The sequence below is a fragment of the Phascolarctos cinereus genome, unplaced genomic scaffold (genome assembly GCF_003287225.1).
Source record: "Phascolarctos cinereus isolate Bilbo 61053 unplaced genomic scaffold, phaCin_HiC Scaffold_2;HRSCAF=192, whole genome shotgun sequence".
Classification (NCBI taxonomy): domain Eukaryota; kingdom Metazoa; phylum Chordata; class Mammalia; order Diprotodontia; family Phascolarctidae; genus Phascolarctos; species Phascolarctos cinereus.
This window is the reverse complement of record NW_027555625.1, coordinates 50,665,068-50,684,941: the sequence shown is the minus strand read 5'-3', so window position 1 is coordinate 50,684,941 and position 19,874 is coordinate 50,665,068. Positions and strand designations below refer to the sequence as shown.

General features: G+C 36.7%; 1 protein-coding gene across 2 annotated transcripts in view; it reads right to left on the bottom strand.

The window, feature by feature from the left end:
- ANKRD11 (ankyrin repeat domain 11) overlaps positions 1-19,874 on the bottom strand; it is a 365,863-nt gene that overhangs the window by 123,474 nt on the left and 222,515 nt on the right. For both annotated transcript variants that reach the window (XM_078149379.1, XM_020989136.2), the window contains exon 2: positions 8,629-8,773. In XM_078149379.1, the coding sequence (XP_078005505.1) occupies positions 8,629-8,715 (87 nt within the window). In that variant the 5' untranslated portion in view covers positions 8,716-8,773. The remainder of the gene's footprint in view (positions 1-8,628; positions 8,774-19,874) is intronic.

Below are 19,874 nucleotides of genomic sequence, written 5' to 3'. Positions count from 1 at the left end.
CAGATGGGGAAATGGCTCCAACAGATTTTGAAAAAACTATTAATAAATTTGAAAACAAGACACCTGGCAGAATGTCCTTTGTGCATACATTTCAGGTTAACACATTTTTCTGTAGTCTTTCTAGTCATTTAAGCCCTTGAAGGGGTACATAACATTACTGTAATTCTCACCTAGCAAAAAGCCACTTCATGATTTTTGTTGATAATAATGAAGGAAGTGGAAAGTGGCACAAAGGAGAGAGAAGGTAAACGAAAGTGTTTCACAGCTTCCCCTAGGGGAAAAAAAAGTTTGTCCGATGTCAGTTTCAAATATCTGGCTCAGAATTCCGAATGCTGCATGACTGATGAATTCAAAACACACTGGTAGACACTATGAATAAGAATGAATGAACTCCAGAATCCATGACTGTTATGCTTACACTGTAAAACAACTTTTTAAACCTACAGACCAAACAGAAAACAATCAAAAATTTTACTTTAAAGAATCTATCAAACAACTGGAATTACACATGAAGAAAGATGGTACTGCTTTCCCTCCATTGTCACCATGTCCATTTGCTCCATCAGTTTCACCCAAGTCAATTTTCTTTTTTCATAATATGATCTAACACCAAATTTTTTCATCATCCATTTTTCTATCTCTATGCATTTCCTCACATCACCTCTCATGCCCAGCATCTTCTGTTTTTCATTACCTCCTTGCTAAGCTGTTTCTATTAACCTTTGGACAAATACCTCCTTCAAGCACCACTCTGTGTAAAGGAAGATTTCGATGCTCACACAGATTTCCATCTAGAGCAAAAAAAGGTCTTCAAACATTTAAAATCATGTATCTTTTGAGCCACCCACTATTATGCGAATATTTACTTATTTTTAAATTATAAACAGGTTAATATTGGACTAAAAATGTTTATATATCAATGTCTGCACATATATAAAATAAAAAGAAAATGTTTCTAAAGACTGAGAGATGAAATAATATTTTATCTCAGAGTCAACAAGAAATAGGAGAGTAACATGTTCAGACTTGTTCTTTAGGAAAGTAACTTTAGTAGTGATGTAGAAAATGAGCGGATAGACTTGAGACAGGAAGACTTTTAAATGACAGTATTTTAGGAGAAAACTGATAAGGGCCAAAACTGAGGTGGCAGTATGTCAGGAAAAAAGATGATTGAAGCAAAAAATGTTAAAATGAGAGAAATGTCAAGATTTGATAACTGACTAGATATAACGGGGGTTCCTGCCACAGAAAAGAGGTAATCTAGACAGAAAAGGAGTTTTAACCAGGGTTCTACAAACTTGTTTTTTTAAATGTTTTAATAACTATATTTTTAAAAAAAATTCAAACCGGTTTCCTTTATAATCCTATATGTTTTATCTTTTACATCTAATAACCTTCCAAGAAGCATTTTACATATGCTTCAGACTGGTAAAAGGGCCCATGACACAAAAAAGAGGTACCACTAGAAGCACAGAAATGGGTATGCTGAGGGGAGTATTAGTTAGGTCACAATGCCCTGAGGGACTAAAGTTGAAAACTCATAGGACAGAGGGACAAGTGTCCCAGGATAAGGACAGAAGGGTTGTGAAAACAAGCCCCAGACCCAGCTATCATAAAATGAACTAGTGGAAAGGAGTAAGGTATTTAAAAAACAACAACAACAACAACAACAACTAGAAAGGTAAGAAGGGGCCAGACTACGGAGGGCTTTAAAAGCCAAACACAGGAGTTCATACTTGATTTAGATACTGCATAGGCTCTTGTAAAGTATATTAGCACAGCTGTTATATTTTGTTAATAAGTGAATGCTGAATGTTCAGTCCCCGTATGGTAGTTTCCTTTTACATAAAAAAGAGGAAAAATTTTTGTTAAAGTAGTTACAGACTCTTTCTGGCTAGTACTCACACAAAAAATAAAACCAAACCAAAGGGTAGAAGTTGAAGAAAGCATTATCTTGGAATTAAGAGGAAAATTTTGATAAGTATAAGCTCTCCAAAAGTAAAACAGGCTGCTTTACGAGAATGAGTTCCCATATAAATATAATTCCATAAAGGGGATTCCTGCTCAGGAACAGACTCAATAAAAATGACTTCTAATTCTTTTCTGATAGTCTATGATTTTATATGTGACTCATCAAAAGAGGAATGGTAAGATAAGGAGTAATTTAGATTAAATGTAAGAAAGAAACAAGGGAAAGCTGTTAAGCTGAATATGGAAGCCACTGTGGGAAAAATCTCAAGACCAGCAAAATGTATTTCTTCCCATCAAGGACCCAGGATTTTATTGGTGTGAGCAAACTGCTGACACAGAGAAAGCACTAAATAAATGCTTGATGACTTAGGAGAGATTAAGAGGGTATTGAAACAGGAAATTAATTTGGAAGGAACTTGGAGAAAGATGTTACTTGGCTTGTGGTAAATATTCAATTTCACTAAATCTTCAGCATACTTAGAACAAGTAGAGAACTTGAAGTACATACACTATAAGGTAATATTTTTCAGTAAAGAAAACTCAAAATGTGGATAACAGTGTTAGAGTAGGTAATTTAAAATACATGTTCTAGATGTAAGTATTGCAGTTAAGAAGTGGCAAAAAGAATACTGTAAAAAAAAAATCAACTTCACCTCCTCCAAGAGTAAGTTCTCTGGTATCCATCAATTATTCAAAATTCAATTTCAGTCACCAAATAAAAAGTAGATCCCTAAGACTTTTCTTCAAAATATTACTCTATATGTTCATATACACTCAAACAATTATTCACTATTAGCTACCGTGTTTGTTTGTTTGTTTAAATAAATCTACTGCCCAAGAATAGAGTTTGATTCAACAAATACAAATGACAACATAAACTGGATTACTCTGAGACTCTGAAAAATTATGGCCTGATGCAGAGATTCAAAAAAGGTAGAAATGGATGATAATGATCATACAAAATTGAAAATGTTTTGAACAAATTCAATGATGCAAAGAGGTTAAAAGACTTAAAATTAAAAGAATAAAACCTTTTTAGAAAATTTCTTTGATAAAGGTCTTATTTCTAACATGCATGGGCACCTGATTCAAATCCATATGAATAAGAGTTATCCACTAATTGATAAATGGTCAAATGCTATGAATAGCCCTCAGAGGAATGACATCCAAATTATCTTTACCCAAATGAAAAACAAATGTTTCAAATCATCAATAATTAGAGGTATAAATGCCCTCACATCCATCAGACTGGCAAAACTGACCCCTCCCCCCAAAAAAAAGGAAATGACAATTCTTTGAGGGAATAAAATAGGCACTTTCATGCATTGATGATGAAAGTGTGCAAATCAGTCAATCCATTCTGGAAAGCAATTTAAAACTGTGGCCCAACTGTTACTCAACTGTGCATATACTTGGTTCCTGTAAATACCACTAATAAAAAGGCTGATACCCTAAAGATAAGAAAGAAGAAGAAAAAGGTACTATATGAGAGATCTAAACCACTAGAGAAGTAATCATTGCTGATAGAAAGGCTAGGCCAATATAATAAGAATGATACTACCTAAATTAAAATGACTAAAAAAAAAAATAATAAATCATGTAGAGGCAAAAAGGTTGAGAATTTAAAGGAAAGAATGAAGAAAAGTGGGAAGGAAGGTGTCAATAAATACCATATCACGAATTACACTGCAAAGCAGTAACTGCCGAAACAACAGAGACTGATCACTGGAATAGATTAGGTACATAACATGCAAAGGAACCTAGGAGCTTAACGTTCAAGAAACACCAAGTACCCAGCTACTGAGATATGTGTTCACTATTTGATAAAAAATGTTATATAAAAATCTGTAGCAGCATAATGTGGAAGATAGCAGTTTTAGACCAACACCTCATATCTTATAATAAGAAAAGCTCCAAATAGATATGTGGTCAAGATATAAAAGGTTACACCACGAATTAAAGAAACAAAAAAACAAGGAATAGTTCATGACCCAACAAGGCAGAGAATCAAAGAAGATTTTAAAAAGATAATTTTCATTACATAAAATTTAAGATTTTAAAGAAATACGATAAAACCAAGATTAAAAGGGAAACTAGGGGCAGGGGTGGAGGGTTGAGGAACTGTTGAAGCAAGTTTCACTAATATATGTTGCATGTCCAAAATATGTAAGGAACGGAATCAAATTTTATTAAAAAGAAGTTTTTGGTGTCTTTTTAACAAAAACCACCATATTTTTTTATGTAGATCTCTCCCACTTCCCCTCCTAAAGGGTTATCTCATGCTTTAAAAAAGAAAAAAAAAGACCAAAAAAGGGGAGATCAGTACCACTGACCAAAGGAACAAAAAAAATCTGAAAATGTGCAGCATGCAGAACTTGTGGACCTGACACCACTTCCAAAACATGGGGTGTCTTTTCAAGTTTCTTTTTTGAGCCATAATTATTCATTACAATTTTCACTATTGATTGTTTTTGTGGCTGTTCTTTCCATTTATACTTATAGCTCATAAAGATTTTCCCATGCTCCTCTGTATTCATCACATATCATTTCTAACAATACAGCAATACTCTACTATATTCATTTACCACAATTTGTTTAGCCATTCTCTGGTCAATAAACATCTACTTTCTTTCCAATTCTCTGCTATTGCAAAAACTGTTTTTATGAATATTTTGGTGACTTATGGGGACTTTCTTCTTATCAGTGGAATCTCTGGGTCAATGGATATGGACATGTTTATCCCTTTATTAGCGTAATTCCAAGTTTACAAAATGGTTGTGCCAATTCACAGCTATACCAATAATGCACCAGACTGCTTACCTTTCAGACTACTAGATGTCCCAGTGAAATGGGGTCAAACTCAGAGAAATGGGCACAATTAAACCATATGTAAGGATCTCTGCTGGCCAGATGTCGACTGAAGTTTTACAATATAATGTTACTGATGTTTAATGTATTATTATTTCTTGAAATATTTTCCACCTACATTTTAATCTGGTTTGTGCAGCACTCTAGACTGTTCAGAACTACAAGTTTCACATCCCTGTCCCAATGGATAGAGAGCTGGGTCTGGAGTCAAGAAAAACTGAGTTCAAACCTGACCTCCGACTCTTATTTAACTTTGTGACCAAAGAGAAGTCACATAACCTCTGTTGGTCATAGCTTCCTCAACTTTAAAGTGGGGATAAGAGCACTTAACTCTCAGGGTATTGTAAAGATCAAATGAGATAATGTGTGTAAAGTGCTCCCAACAGTGCCTATACGTTTACATAGCGACTGGTGTTATTATTACCTACCCACAACCCCTCCAACATTGACTACTCCCATGCTTTGACATCTTTGTCAGTTTGCAAGGCGTGAGATAAAACTTCAGGGTTGTTTTAATATGCATTGCTCTTTACTGTCAGTGATTGGCAGCACTTTTTCCATATGGCTGTTAATACTTTCAATTCTTTTGAGAACTGTTTGTCGAAATCATCTGACTACTTATCTTTTAGGAAATGGCTTTTCATTTTATATTTATAATACATGTGTATATATATACACAAATACATGTATGTAGGTAGATGCATGTACATACACCTCTGTTTACTGTTTATATATCCTGAATACTAAACTTTTATCAGAGAAATTTGATACAGCTTTCCACCCCATTAAAACCACTTCCATAGGAGGGAAGAAGCAGAAAACTATGAAAGAATTTTTACAACCAGTGTCTCTGATAAAGGCCTCATTTCTAAAATATATAGAGAACTGAGTCAAATTTGTAAGGATACAAATCATTCCCCAATTGAGAAATAGTCAAAGGATAAGAACAGGCAATTCTCAGAAGAAGAAATTAAAGCCACCTATAGTCATATGAAAAAATGCCCTAAATCACTACTGATTAGAGAAATCAAATCAAAACAACTCTGAGGTAACCACATCACACCTATCAGACTGGCTAACATGACAAAACAGTAAAATGATAAGTGCTGGAGAAGATGTGTGAAAACTGGAACACTAATGCATTGTTGGTGGAGTTGTGAACTTATCCAACTATTCTGGAGAGCAATATGGAACTATGCCCAAAGGCTATAAAAATGTGCATAGCCTTTGACCCAGCAATACCACTTCTAGCTCTACATCCCAAAGAGATCATACAAATGGGAAAAGGACCCACATGTACAAAAATATTCATAGCAGCTCTTTTTGTGGTGGCCAAGAATTGGAAATTGAGGGGATGCCCATCAATTGGGGAATGGCTGAACAAGTTGTGGTATACAAATGTTAACTGAACACTGTTGTGCTATAAGAAATGATGAGCGTGTTGATTTCAGAAAAACCTAGAAAGACTTACGTGAACTGATGCTAAGTGAAATGAGCAGAACCAGGAGAACATCGTAATTGGTAACAGCCACATTGTGCAATGACTAACTTTGATAGACTCATCTCTTCTTAAGCAACGCAAAGATCCAAGACAACTTGAAAGGACTCATGATAGAAAATGCTGTCCACATCCAGAAAAAGAACTATGGAGTGTAAATGAAGATCAAAGCATATTATTTGGCGCAGCTAGGTGGCGCAGTGGATAGAGTACTGGTCCTTAAGTCAGGAGGACCTGAGTTCAAATCCGGCCTCAGACACATAACACTAGCTGTATGACTCTGGGCAAGTTACTTAACCCCAACTGCCTCACCACCACCCCCAAAAAAAAGCATATTATTTACTCTCTTTTTTTTCCATTTGTTTTTGTTTGTTTCTTCTTTCTCGTGGTTTCTCTCATAGGTTCTAACTCTTTACAACATGAGTAATGTGAAAATAGGTTCAATATGAATGTAAAGGTAGAGCCTATATCAAATTGTATGCTATCTTGGGGTGGGGGGAGGGGAGAGATGGAGAGAAAATTTAGAACTCAAAATGCTAAAAATGAATGCTAAAAACTAAAAATAAATTAATTTCAAAAACACTTCCTTTTTTATAGTAAGTGCTTTAATTTTGTCTGTATAGAAGTTTTTTAGCTTCTTAAGATCAAAGCTATCTATTTTATATTCCATAATTGCCTCTATCCATTGTTTAGCATAGAATACATCTGCTACCTATATCTGTGAGAGGCATGTGATCTACTTCTCTTATATTTTTTTAAGGGGAGGGGAGGGGGGGAGGGGAAAGGGAAAGGGAAGGGGAAGGGAAGGGAGGAAGGAAGGAAAAGATAAAACTTTGCACAACCCTCCTCACTTAGATCTAATTCACTTGCATGTCATGGCATCACCTTCCTGATGTCATGGTCCTCTTTACGAGCAAAGGACAAACACCAACAACAAGAGTATGATCTATAATATTAAGGTCACATATCCATATATTATGGAGCATTTTAAAAGCCTAGTTTCTCCATCAGTTTTTAAAGAGAGTTCTTTCCTAAGTAACTTATGATAACCGGTCAATTAAACACTTGGTTATTGAATTCCTGCATTTCTGATTCTCCATTGTCTAGTCTGTCCCAACGATCAACCCTTCTACTCTTTAAATAATACCAGATGATTCTGATGACTGTAGTCTGACTGATAGGATTTTATGTAAAACATGTGAACCACTGTTCAAGAATTATATTGGTTTGTAGTTTTCCTTTTGAGCTTTCCCCTTCCTAAGTTTAGGTATCTGAACATTATATTCTCATAAAAGGAATCGGGTAGGGTGCCTTCTTTTTCAATTTTGGAGAATTCTATGTGGTATTAGTACTACTTGTTCTTTAAAAAGTTTGATAGAATTCTACTGTGAATCCACTAGGATGACGATTTTCTCCCTTCTGTTAATTCTTTAACAGCTGGTTCTATTTCCTTTTCTGAGATGGGATTATTTGAGATCTCTATTTGGTCTAACCAAAGTTAGCTGGGGTATTTTATATTTTTGAAGGCATTACTCAGTTTCTTTGGTGTTCTCATTTTTGTTATCGTGTCCATCCATACTAAATTCTGATCATTCTTTTTTATTTTTTCTGAATTCTTTTGTAATTTTGCCTTGTTCATTTGCTGTTTTGTTGATTTGATTTTCTGTACTCTTGTTTTGGATCGTACTGACTAAAGGTTTATCAATTTTATTAGTCTTTTCAAAAGACCAGCATTTAATTTATCATTTTTATAGGTCTCCTCTAATATTCTGTATCTATCTTTTGTGCTTATCTTGATTTGATGGTTTTCTAACTATTTTTTAAAATGTCTATTGAGTTCATTAAATTTGTATTTTTGAATAAGATTGTATGTTTCAATAAGATATTTTTCCCTCATTGAGGACTGTGTTAGCTGCAGTATAGAAATTGTGGTATGTCCTTATTTCATCATTATTTTCTTTAACAGAATTATTAATTCTTTCTGATTTGTTCTTTGACCTAGTCATTATTTAGGAAATCAATGTGAGGTCTCTGTCTTATTTGTGCTCCCTACACTGATTACTATTTTGATTACATTATTGTCTTCAATTGACTGTGAAGACCACCTCTCACAATGTGCCTCAGCTGGTCTTCTGAAACAGCCATAAATATAGTCTCCTATTCACTATACCTGCATTTAAAGTCTTTCTGGGTTAATAAGCTTAGTCAGGACTTAAATCACCTTCATGCCTTAATAAGACATAAGAGGAAGACTTTATCAGAGGAAAATACTCGCAGAAGCCACCAATTACCTTTTTCCCAGTTTGTTTCTCCACCATGTCGTTGCTGAGAGAGAAATCTTCTAACTGTGGTGCTTTAGAACACCCACCCTTGGGCATCGTTCTGCTTTCCTTACTTGATCTTCATTTATGCTGCCATCGCTTCGTCCTCAACCGTCTGTTTAAAACAAGAAAGAAAACGTTTAAACAGCTTTTAGACCTTTAACTCCTAACAGCCACAAAACCTGCTAGTCTCACGTTGGACTAAATACAATCAATGATAATTTACACAACAAAACTTGAAAAAGAACATTAACCGGCTGTCTGCCTAAGCTAAGATACCTGAAAATAGAAAATTATAAGGAAGACAAAGACTACGACAGGGAAATCTCTGTGGATAATCTAAGCCTTATAGAGAACATCAAGCAGAACCTTACCTTTACCTGCCCTCATCTCACAAAAGGCTCAAAGTTGTTTTGAATGCTAGAAATCAGCAGGGGCTATTAATAAGGTTAAGCTAAAGCTTCTAGTATCAGAAGGAGGTAAACCCTGGGTATTTATTTATGATTTGCCCCAGGCCCTAAGGCATGATGGTTGTTTTCTATGATTCCCTCCCTTCTTTGGAGTGGTCTCCAAACCAAGCTCCATCACCTACCTCAATGACCCTTATGTTCATTTCAACTCCATTTTCCTCAGGTTCAGACTGATATACCTGTCCAACACATAGAAAGGCTAAATCCTGTATACCATGCTAATAAACAGAACTGAAACTTGTAAAAAGCTGGAATCCTCCTCCCGCTCCCCAATAGACTCTAAAGTTTGTGTTCCCAGCTGCAGACCTAGGTTCCAGCCAAGTTTTTCCTTCTGTCTCTAGGTGACAATCCAGCCTAATAATGATCTGGACACATACATATAGGATGGTAACTTTTTAGGTACAGTACTTACAACTCAAATGAGGGTACAATGACCTTGCTTTACCACTGCCAGGAGCCTAACCAGCAATCTAAAGTTCAGGAAAGTCATGTGAAGTTATGGGTGGTAATAACAGGAACCAAAGGTGTGGTGCATCTTCCTATCTTCACTCCAAAAAAATCTAACACCAACTGCTAACTTTTATCCCCTAAACTTTGAACCTATCAAGAACTCTTTTCTCAACAGCTGCTGTATCACCCAATACCACTCGAGGAATTCATTTTTTCCCTCCTGAAAAGAACCAAACACAGGCAGAAGAAAGTACTATGGAATGAATCCATATGACTCATCCGAGCAAGCATTTTTGGTGAAAACAAGACCCTTCTAGAGCAGCTCTGCTCCTTAATATGTACAGGTTAATGACATGTAAGTGCTCTAATAGGTGAAGCCTTCCCTGGGGCATCTGAATAGTAGTTGTATTTAAAACTGGGGCACACATATTCTTGGGATAGTCTTTATTCAAAGAAATATTCTTTCCACAGAAAACAGTCAGACTTTTCTAGCCTCCAAGATCTCCTATGACAATCTTCCTCTCCTCCAAAAAGGTACATTTGTAAAACAGAGAAATGGAAGGTGCCCCTCTTCACAGAGCAAATGGTGATTTACTACAACCTGATATCATACATCTGTTAAGAAACAAAACCAAGCTTGTGGTGGGTATAGCTTCTCTATACTGGGCCCATATTATTCAAAAGGCTTTGAAGTGTTCGCATTTTTTAAAAATAATTTATTATATTATGTTATTAATATAAAATATTAATTTATAAAAGCAAACCTTCTAAAACACTGGCTTGGGAGCCACACGACCCATCTCTCACACTGCTCAATTTCACCTGCAGAATTCAATCACCTTGACACTCTGGATCCCAGCTTTCCCCCATTATGAGGGATTTGGATACTTCAGCTCTAGGTATAAGCCTACCCCAGCTATCTATGATTGGCCTCTGTTTTACCAGAAGAACAAATGTTGGATTTGGTATGAAGTTGGATCTGGATTCGAATCCTACCTCTACCTCTTAGCATTTCTGAAGACCATGCAAATTACTTATCCTCTCATGGTCTGTTTATTCACAAGTAAAATGGAAATGATAATAATCGCAGGACTTACCTCAGAGTGGCTCTGAGGATTATATAAGAAAATGTATGGAAAGAACTTGGTAAATAGTCATCATAACTGGCAATATCATCATTACTCTTTTTTTGGTCTTTTCTCTTTTTTTTGGTGAGGCAATTGGAGTTAAGTGACTTGCCCAGGGCCACAGAGCTAGTGTCATGTGTTCGAGGCTGGATTTGAACTCAGGTCCTCCTGACTCCAGGGCCGGTGCTCTATCCACTGTACCACCTAACTGCCCCAAACATATTTTGGGGGCTTTTTTTTGGGGGGGGGAGTGGGAAAGGAGGCAATGGGGGTTAAGTGACTTGTCCAGGGTCATACAGCTAGTGTCAACTGTCTGAGGGATCCTTGAAGGGTGGTAGGCTAAGTAATAGAAGGGCAAGATAGCGAGTAGAAGTAAAGTAGAGAAGTCAGAAGGGACAGGAAACAAGAGATATGCACAAACATAAAAACAAAGATCAGGAGTAAAATTTGTTTGGGAAAAGTATGTGTGTGTATATGTGTATATGTATGTATATATCTATAGTTATAGAGAAATATATCTGCACTCAACTATAGCCTTTGGGGGCTTGGAGGGAGAACAAAGTAAAAAAAAGTGCATATTAGAGAACAAAAGAAAACTTACAAGGAAGCAAAAGATGGACAGCTCTAGACACAACATGTAGTATTTTATCATACAGGCTTTCTTGAAATGAAAATTTATTGTTACATATTTTGAATCCTCTCATGTTCTACTATGTACACGACATGCTTTTTTTTCCTTTTATTACTCTGTAATTAAGGTCCAATATTTAAGTTTATAAGTTTTCTTTTCTTTTCTCTATTCTGTATTTCTGTGCTGGTGTTTGAGTCTAAAATAAAATTCAATTAAAAAAAAGAAAATAACTTGGAAACCAAATACAGACTAGTAAAAATTTCTGTCAGCTTACAGAAACTACTCTGATCTTATGCCCCACAACTGCACATAAATTACCAAAGTCAGGCTGATTCTCACACACATGGTCACAAAGGTACAGAAAATTCCATATTAGATATAATTATGGAGTTCACACCTAAGAAAATAATCCCAACCTTCAAGAAGCATATAGACTCTTTGTGGAGATAAAACATAGATACACAACACATTTAAATAACAATGCAAAGTAGTACAAGATTAAGTGCTAAATGAAAGGAGGGGAGGGGGTAGATTATGGAGGAAAACATGGAATTGAGAGATCTGAAGTATGAAGGGGGGAAGGTCTAGGTAGTCTGAGGAGAGAAGCTGGCTTTCCAAACAGGGGAACCAGGATTTTAAAAAAAAATTTTTTAAAAGATGATTTAGATGCACAAAACCAAATGGAAATGAAGTCAGTGTGGAGGTATTCAGATTTAGGCGTCTTCTTCACATAAGTGATAAATGAAGTCATGGCAGTAAATGAGAACACCAAAGGAGAAGGAATATAAAAAATAAAAGAGACAGGCATGGAAGTGGAGGAAGGAACACAGCGAAGACATCTGTGCATATAGGGTATAGTTAGAAAAACAATCAAAAGATAAGAAAGATTCACTAAGAGAAGAGCGTGCCATTTCATGGAAGAGAAGGAAAGAAAACTGTTTCAAACAGTAAAGAGAATGAAGAGGAATGAGTACATTGATAAGGCCTCGATTACATCATTAAGGTGACCTCAAAAAGAGCAGAATATAGTGTAAGTCCGTATGTTATGCTTACATAGAGCTGTAACGCCTTTCTTACTGGAGAAAGTCAGAATTTGATATGGTGTGCTCATTTTACACAACATATTCTACATTTTCTTCCAATTTGATTCTATACTATTAGGAAAATATAATCTATTTTGAATAAATAATGTCTAGATAGAACATAGATGTTTAAAGTTATTATACTGCATACCTATGAAGAGCTATAACAATTAATCTTTTACCATAAGGTTTAGTAAAAGTCAGTAGACAATCATTTAAACACATTCGAAGAGAAGAAGAAATCCAAAGTATATACTCTCATATGATTATAAATCAATTTCAGTCAAGAGGGAAAACAAAACATTCCAAATACAGGATATGATTACAATCTAACTCTATGGGTTCACTATACAAGCAAAGATGCCTGCTACAATCCCATAGTGTAATAACAATGTAGACTACAAGTCAAAATTAAGATTTGATTTTGATTATGTCTAAAAAAGAAGAGATCTCAGACCAGTGTGCTTTAATTTTATTCTTTAAAATAGTCTGCCCACTCAATGTCATTTAGTTAGCTTTACTAAGATGCCCATCTTTTCATGTAGGGCACTGAAACCTGTTTCACCGAAATAGTGCCAAGCAGATAGATGCCAGATTAATTCTACCTCCTTCTTCTTCATCTAGCTGACTCATTACCCTTGGAAAGCTTTCTACCTCATCACATAAACAGAGTACTGGCCTATTTAACAGCTTACAGGGAATGTTACTTTTATGCAATAAATACTAATAACTCACAATTCTTATTTCATTTAAAACTACCAGTGAAAAATCTATTGAGAATCTATTTAGGCATGTGAAGAGATGTCTGGAGGGAAAATAGGACTTTTTAACAACAAAAATGGTATAATCTGAGTATTCCATGTCACTTAGGTCCAATTACTCTTTATTAGAATATTGGCCATAAAACTCTTTTTACATCAGTTTAAACTTTACTCAACCAGGAGACAATTACATTTTTTGGCGAAAAAAAAGTTAGCTGAGCTCCCCAAACAAGATAATTCCATCTATGTCTATCTAAAGTATGGAAAATAGAAAGCGAAATATATTATGCAACATTACATAATCCTTAATACTTTGCTAGAGTAGCAAGAGAAAAAAATGTTTACATTTTGGCAAGTAGCCAAGTACATTGCTACAGGACTTTTATAGCCTATGAACAAACAAAACTCAGTCATTCCCTTTCTGGAATGGCAGCTGTTCTTAAAGGCATTATTTTTTTTTTAAATTTAGAAGAAAATCGTGCAAAAGAATTTCATATGGAAAAAGAAAGGAGTCAAGCAGGGCCCATCACTTTAAAGTTTAAAGCATCAGTGACTTTCCCCATTAGAATCCTCCTTCCACTGACACAAATTAGAAAGCCACATCACAACTCTGCAGAACAGCTTCTTAAGTAAAACTATAGCAGAGAAAAACATTATATCACCTGGTCCTCAGACAATGGCCAACCTCACACTCATCAGTTCGCTAACACTTGACACAACTTGGTCTCTGCTGGCAAAACGAACCAATGGTCACCTTCCATCTACAGAGGTGTAAGAAAACCTCAGTGAAGGGCAGACATCAACACTACTTTTACACAATGTCTTTATTGCGGTTGTGCTTTTTTAAAGTCCACTGACGAGTAAGTAGTACAAAACCCCATTTTATCAAGGAGAATGTGAGTACTCAGAACAGTTTACATTAATCTGTACAAATTCTAGAATTAGCTTATAAGCTCTTTAAGGTTTCTTGCTTGGTGATGGACTATGAATGTCAAAATAATACCAAAAAATGGGGTTGTACAATTTTACATTATAGGTTATATATTTCACACATTTCTAGACATACTTTTCTAAATACATGTAGATATACACTGAATGACATTGCCACTATCAACATCATTTTTAAGGTATCATTAACATTTGTGCTTTCTCCCCCAGCCAAACTATGGGACAGGAAGAAAGATACCACCATTTTAACACATGAAAAAAACTAAGGTTCTAGCAGTGCCGATTTTGAAATCTTCATTACTGGGTTCAAACCTTCCATCTGCCACTTACTCCCTGTGTAACTTTAAGCAAAATCACTTAAACTCTATGGGCTATAGTTTTTTATGTAGATGAACTTTGAGGATCTCTTTAGCTCTAAATCTTCAACCCTAAACTAAATCTTACCTATTTAATGATCCTATTCAGATTATGGCCCAAATCTCTATGTCTGGCTCCGTGTCTCTGTTGTGCTCCAGGGCAGCATATAAAATACCCCTTAGACATCTCTATTTCCAAATTTTGCTTTTTTATTGCTGGCAATAAACCTCTGAGTAAGTTGCTTCCCTTAATTTTAAAGCCTGAAAAATATGGAGCTTGGATGTGATTATCTCTCACTCCTATCCATAATCTATGAAAAAAAGAGGCAGTGTAATATGCGGATGAAATGACTGCACTAGAGTGCAGAAGGCCTAGGAGCAAGCTCCACCTCAGGAAGGTCCCAAAAGCAGCTGGTTGTCTTCCCCCACTCCCAGCTTCACATTCAACCCCTCCACAAGGAGAAAACAGTATTTTCTAGGGTTTAAGTAAGTACTGAATATGAAACACGGTAAAGCTTGGGAATGGTTAATAGTGGCATACCTGCATTTCTTCCAATACAACTTTCTTTCTCCCACCTCAATGCCTGGAATGCTATGAACCCACACCTCCATTTCCCCTTCTGTAGGAAGCCTTTCCTGACCCCACTAAGTAACTAATGCTGTCCCTCTCTGGTTATTTACATGATGACCCCAACATTAGAATTTGAGCTCCTTGAGGGCAGGGAAGACTGCAGTGCCAGACACAAGGCAATTTTTAACTTTTTTTTTTTTTAAATTCTGAGTTCCAAATTCTTGTCCTCCTTCCCCTCCCTATAGTCAACCTCTTTGAGATGGTAAGCAACATGACACAGATTATATATGTGCATTTGCAAAACACATTTCCATATTAATCAGCTGGAACTGAAACCACAGCACTCCCCCCCAAACACAAGCGCACATGCTGAAAAACAGTATGCTTCAATCTGCATTCAGACTCCATCAGTTCTTTCTCTGGATATGGACAGCATTTTTCCATCCTGATTCCTTTGGAATTTTCTTGGGTCATTGTTTTGCTGAAAACAGCCAAGTCATTCACAGCTGGTCATCAGACAATATTGCTGTTACTATGTACAGTGTTCTCCTGGTTCTGTTCATGTAAGTCTTTCCATATTTTTCTGAAATCATCCTGCTCATCATTTTTTATGGCACAATAGTATTGCTTACAATCATATACTACAACTTTTTTAGCCACTCCATGGTTGATGGACATCCCTTCAATTTCCAATTCTTTGCGTGCACAGTTTGAGAGCCCTTCGGGCATAGTTCCAAATTGCTCCCCAAAATGGTTGATCAGTTCATAATTCCACCAACAGTATATCAGTGTCCTAATTTTCTCACAGCCCCTCCAACATTTATCATTTTCCTTTTCTGTTTTATTAACCAATCTGATAGATAATGAGGTGATACTTTAGAGTTCTTTTAATTTGCATTTCTCTAATCAATACTGATTTAGATCATATTAGGCCTTTATCAGACACACTGGGCTTAAAAATTATTTCTCCGCTTTCTGCTTTCCTTCTCATCTTGGCTGCACTGGTTTTGTTTGTGCAAAAACTTTTAATTTAGTATAATCAAAATTGCATTCTACATCTCTTAATGCTCTGTGAGAGACGAACTCTTAGAAGTGAAGCCTCCTCAAGGTCAATAATTTTTGATTATTATTTTCAAAATCCTCCCCGCTCAGGCCCTGTTTTTAAGCACATAACAGAAAGAATAAGCCCTGCCCCACCCCCAACCTGAGCCTTTGCCCTTGGCTTCCCACCTCTTTCCCTGTCTTTGAATTTGGGGCCCGGAATGTAAGCCCCATCTCCCAGTTAAGGGGATAGGAAGAAACTTTTGAGCTTAGAATATAAGCCTCACCTCCCAGTTAGAATGTAAGCCCACCCCCAGTTAAGGGGATAAGGGATAATGGTGGGCGGAGATTTGCTTTTATAAGGCAGCCCCTGTTATGCAGTCGGTCAGTCTGTCTGTCTCTCCCCCGCCATGTGTATCAAAGGAGCAGACAGCCATCTCGCAAGACTGTAATAAAGGTAACCTTTGCTTTCCACCTTGATAAGTCTCTGAGTTTAATTTGAGTTAGGGTCGCTGTTCCACACAGCTCTTTGGTGTATGTCATAGAGTCTTCCCTTCTCCGTAGATCTAATACGTAAATTATTTCTTTTCTTCTACTTTGTTTACAGTATTCCCTTTATGTCTAAATTTAAACACGAACCACTTGAAAAGATTATAAAGAGGCAGACCACTGTCCCTTCCCAAGAGGGGCTTACAATTTTATGGGGGGGGGGGTCGGGGCGCAGCAGCCCACACGGCAGTGGAGAAAAACATTAAAACAAATATATAAAAGCAAGTTATATACACGATGAATAGGGAACTAACAGAGGGAAAACACTAGAGAGTTATTATTCACACTTGCCTGAAGACCTCAAAAGCAAGAGGAACCCACCACTAACCCTGGAGGTAGCATATTCTACTTTTGTACATCGCTAATTTTAGTGCTTCCTGAGAAGCCTAAATTTAGCCTCTGTGCTCCCCACCCAAGGTTCTTTCTGCCCTCAAGGGCCAAAGAGCATGAGTTTAATGTGTCTGTCCTCCACAGCACCCGTATAAAGCTATCAAGTTCCTCTTAAGTCTTTTTTTTTCCAAGCCAAAAAAAGCTCCATTCTTTTAAGTGATCCTTCTGGATCTCAGACTCAAGGCCCTTCACCATGCAGGCTGCCTAACTCTGGACACTGAGGTTCAATAGTGTGCTTCTTAAACTTAGTGCTCATCACTTCACAGGCAGACTGGCCAGGGCCGAATTCAGTGGGATTATCACCTTCCTGATTCTTGGAAGCTCAGCACCTCTTAAGGAAGCCCCAAGATCCTATTAGCTTTTTGGGCTGCCTCTTCACACTGCCTCCTACTGAACTGAAGCCGCACAAACAGACCTAGATCTTCTTCAAAACAATTGCTGTCCATCCATGGTTACACACTGCATGATATTTGTACTGCTGATTTTTTTGCACCCATGTCAAAGACTTTACATTTATCCCTAATGAATTTCATCCTACTAGATTTAGCCTCAATGCCTTTTATAACCTGTCAAGATCCTATTGGATTATAAATTTTCCAGAGTGTTGGCCCAGCTTTGCATAATCTGCATGTTTGATGAGTATGCCATTTATGATTTATCCAAGTCATTGATAAAATGTTAAACAGCAAAGGGAGAAAGGGAGATTTGTAAGGGAATTAACTATATAGAGACTTTCTAGTCACCCAAACATTTAACTATTAAAAACTTGCTGTTCAGTTGTTTCAGTTCTGACTTTTCATGACCTCATTTGGGGTTCTTGGCAAAGATACTGGAGTACGCTACCATTTCCTTCTCCAGCTCATTTTATATATGAGGAAACTGAGGCAAATGGGGTTAAGTGACTTGCCCAGGGTCACACAGCTAGTAAGTGTCGGAGGTCAGATTTGAACTCAGGAAGTTAGGTCTTCCTGACTCCAGGTTTGGCACTCTATCCATTGTGCCACCTAGCTGCTCTCATTAACTATTCATTGACTTCTCTTACTACTGTGTCCACCAGATTTTATTATTTTCTATATTATTTTAAAATCGATTGCAAGCTCCCTAAGGACAGGGACTGTCTTTTGCTTCTTTTTACATCACCAGAGCTCAGTCAATAGTCAATAAACATTTATTAATAGTGCTTTACGATGTGCTAATCACTAGGGATATAAATATGAAGAAAGACAATCCCTTACAGTCTAACACACACACACACACACACACACACACACACACACACACACACACACGCCAAAGGGAAAAAAGGGGAAGGGGGTGTGCAGCAGACAATAGGTAGGGGGAGGTACCTAATGGGCAGAGGCATGGTGGAGAAGTCACAAATTACAAGTCTGAAATAAACTCCTTGGAGCTTAAAATGAAGATTTTGCATGGCTCCACTCTCCAATTAGAGAGAGTAGTGAAGGTGGAGTTCCAAGATTGATAAAATCTTGCAAGATGCTGTTTTCCCAATAACAAGCTTCCTGGCGCATGGCAAAGAAGTCCCAAAGTGGCAGTGGATGACTGGCTTAACAAATCTTGATTGGAAAATAAAATAAAAAATGAATCTTGATTGGCTAATGGTCCAATTGTATCTCTCCATCTTCTCAGTAATAAGAGTGTTAAAGTCTTCATGAAAACTCATGCTAAACTCTAAGTAAACTACATCCACAACATTCCTCATTTATTAGCTTAGTAACATTGTAAGAAGAGGAAATGAGGTTAGTCTCTTATGACTTGCTCTTCTCAAGCCACCACAACCTTTTCTTACTTTAGGAGGTCTTTGAGGTTAGAATTCTTACATCAGCTTGAGTCCACCAATCATCTTAGTGCGCCCTAGGCATCTTCTGGTTATGGTTCATTTGGAAAACAGGAATTCTAATATCAATTCACAGTTATCAATGGATTAGAAATATTCATATAGAATTTGAATAAAAGCAACTATAAGAGTAGCCACATTAGGTATAGCATAAACTGAGTTGTGAATTAATTCAATATTTTAACCAAACCCCTATCTATCACATTACAGAAAGAAATGCAGAATGGCCCTATTAATAGGCTATCTTGTGTCTTTCCAAAAGACTTGACAATAGCTGTTGAAGTTTGTTCTAATGTACCTAAAACATATTGCTAACTTAGAACTTGTTACTACAGCACATGGAGATTCAAGTTGAATTCATTTCAGTGGATGTGGGGTGACTTGTTATCCAAATTGGAGTTAAATCCCTATTCTTGGTCCTAGTGAAAAGAAAGGATCTGAATACAACAGGTAAATTCCCCAAACTCACTTTGCTAGCATCCAGGATCACTTCCACAGTGTCACCTCACTAACCCTCAATAAAATCCACAAACATTCAGAAGTTTGTGAGGGTCTCCTCTTCCTGTTTTCTGTGGCTTCCTTGAATAGAATGCCATGTTTCTAGATTACAGTTCCTCCTTCACTTCCTGGAGAGAGGAAAGGAAGGTGGATCTTTTTGTCAGTAACAAGTTCTGTGAATTTTTATACACACACACACACACACACACACACACACACACACACACACACACACACATATACACAAACATATATGTATGTATGTATGTTATGTATGACTTTCTAAAAGACCTGTTTTTTTAAAAAAACCAAACATTAAAATCCTGATATAGATAGGCAAAAAATCTTCAAAACATCACACTAATTGCATCTGAGAAAGTCCATGTCAAAAAAAGTAATCATTACCACAATTTCCCCAAAAAAAATCCACCATAAGTGCAAAAAGGAGTGTCTCTCTGTATCTTGAATTGAACAGGGTCTGTCATAA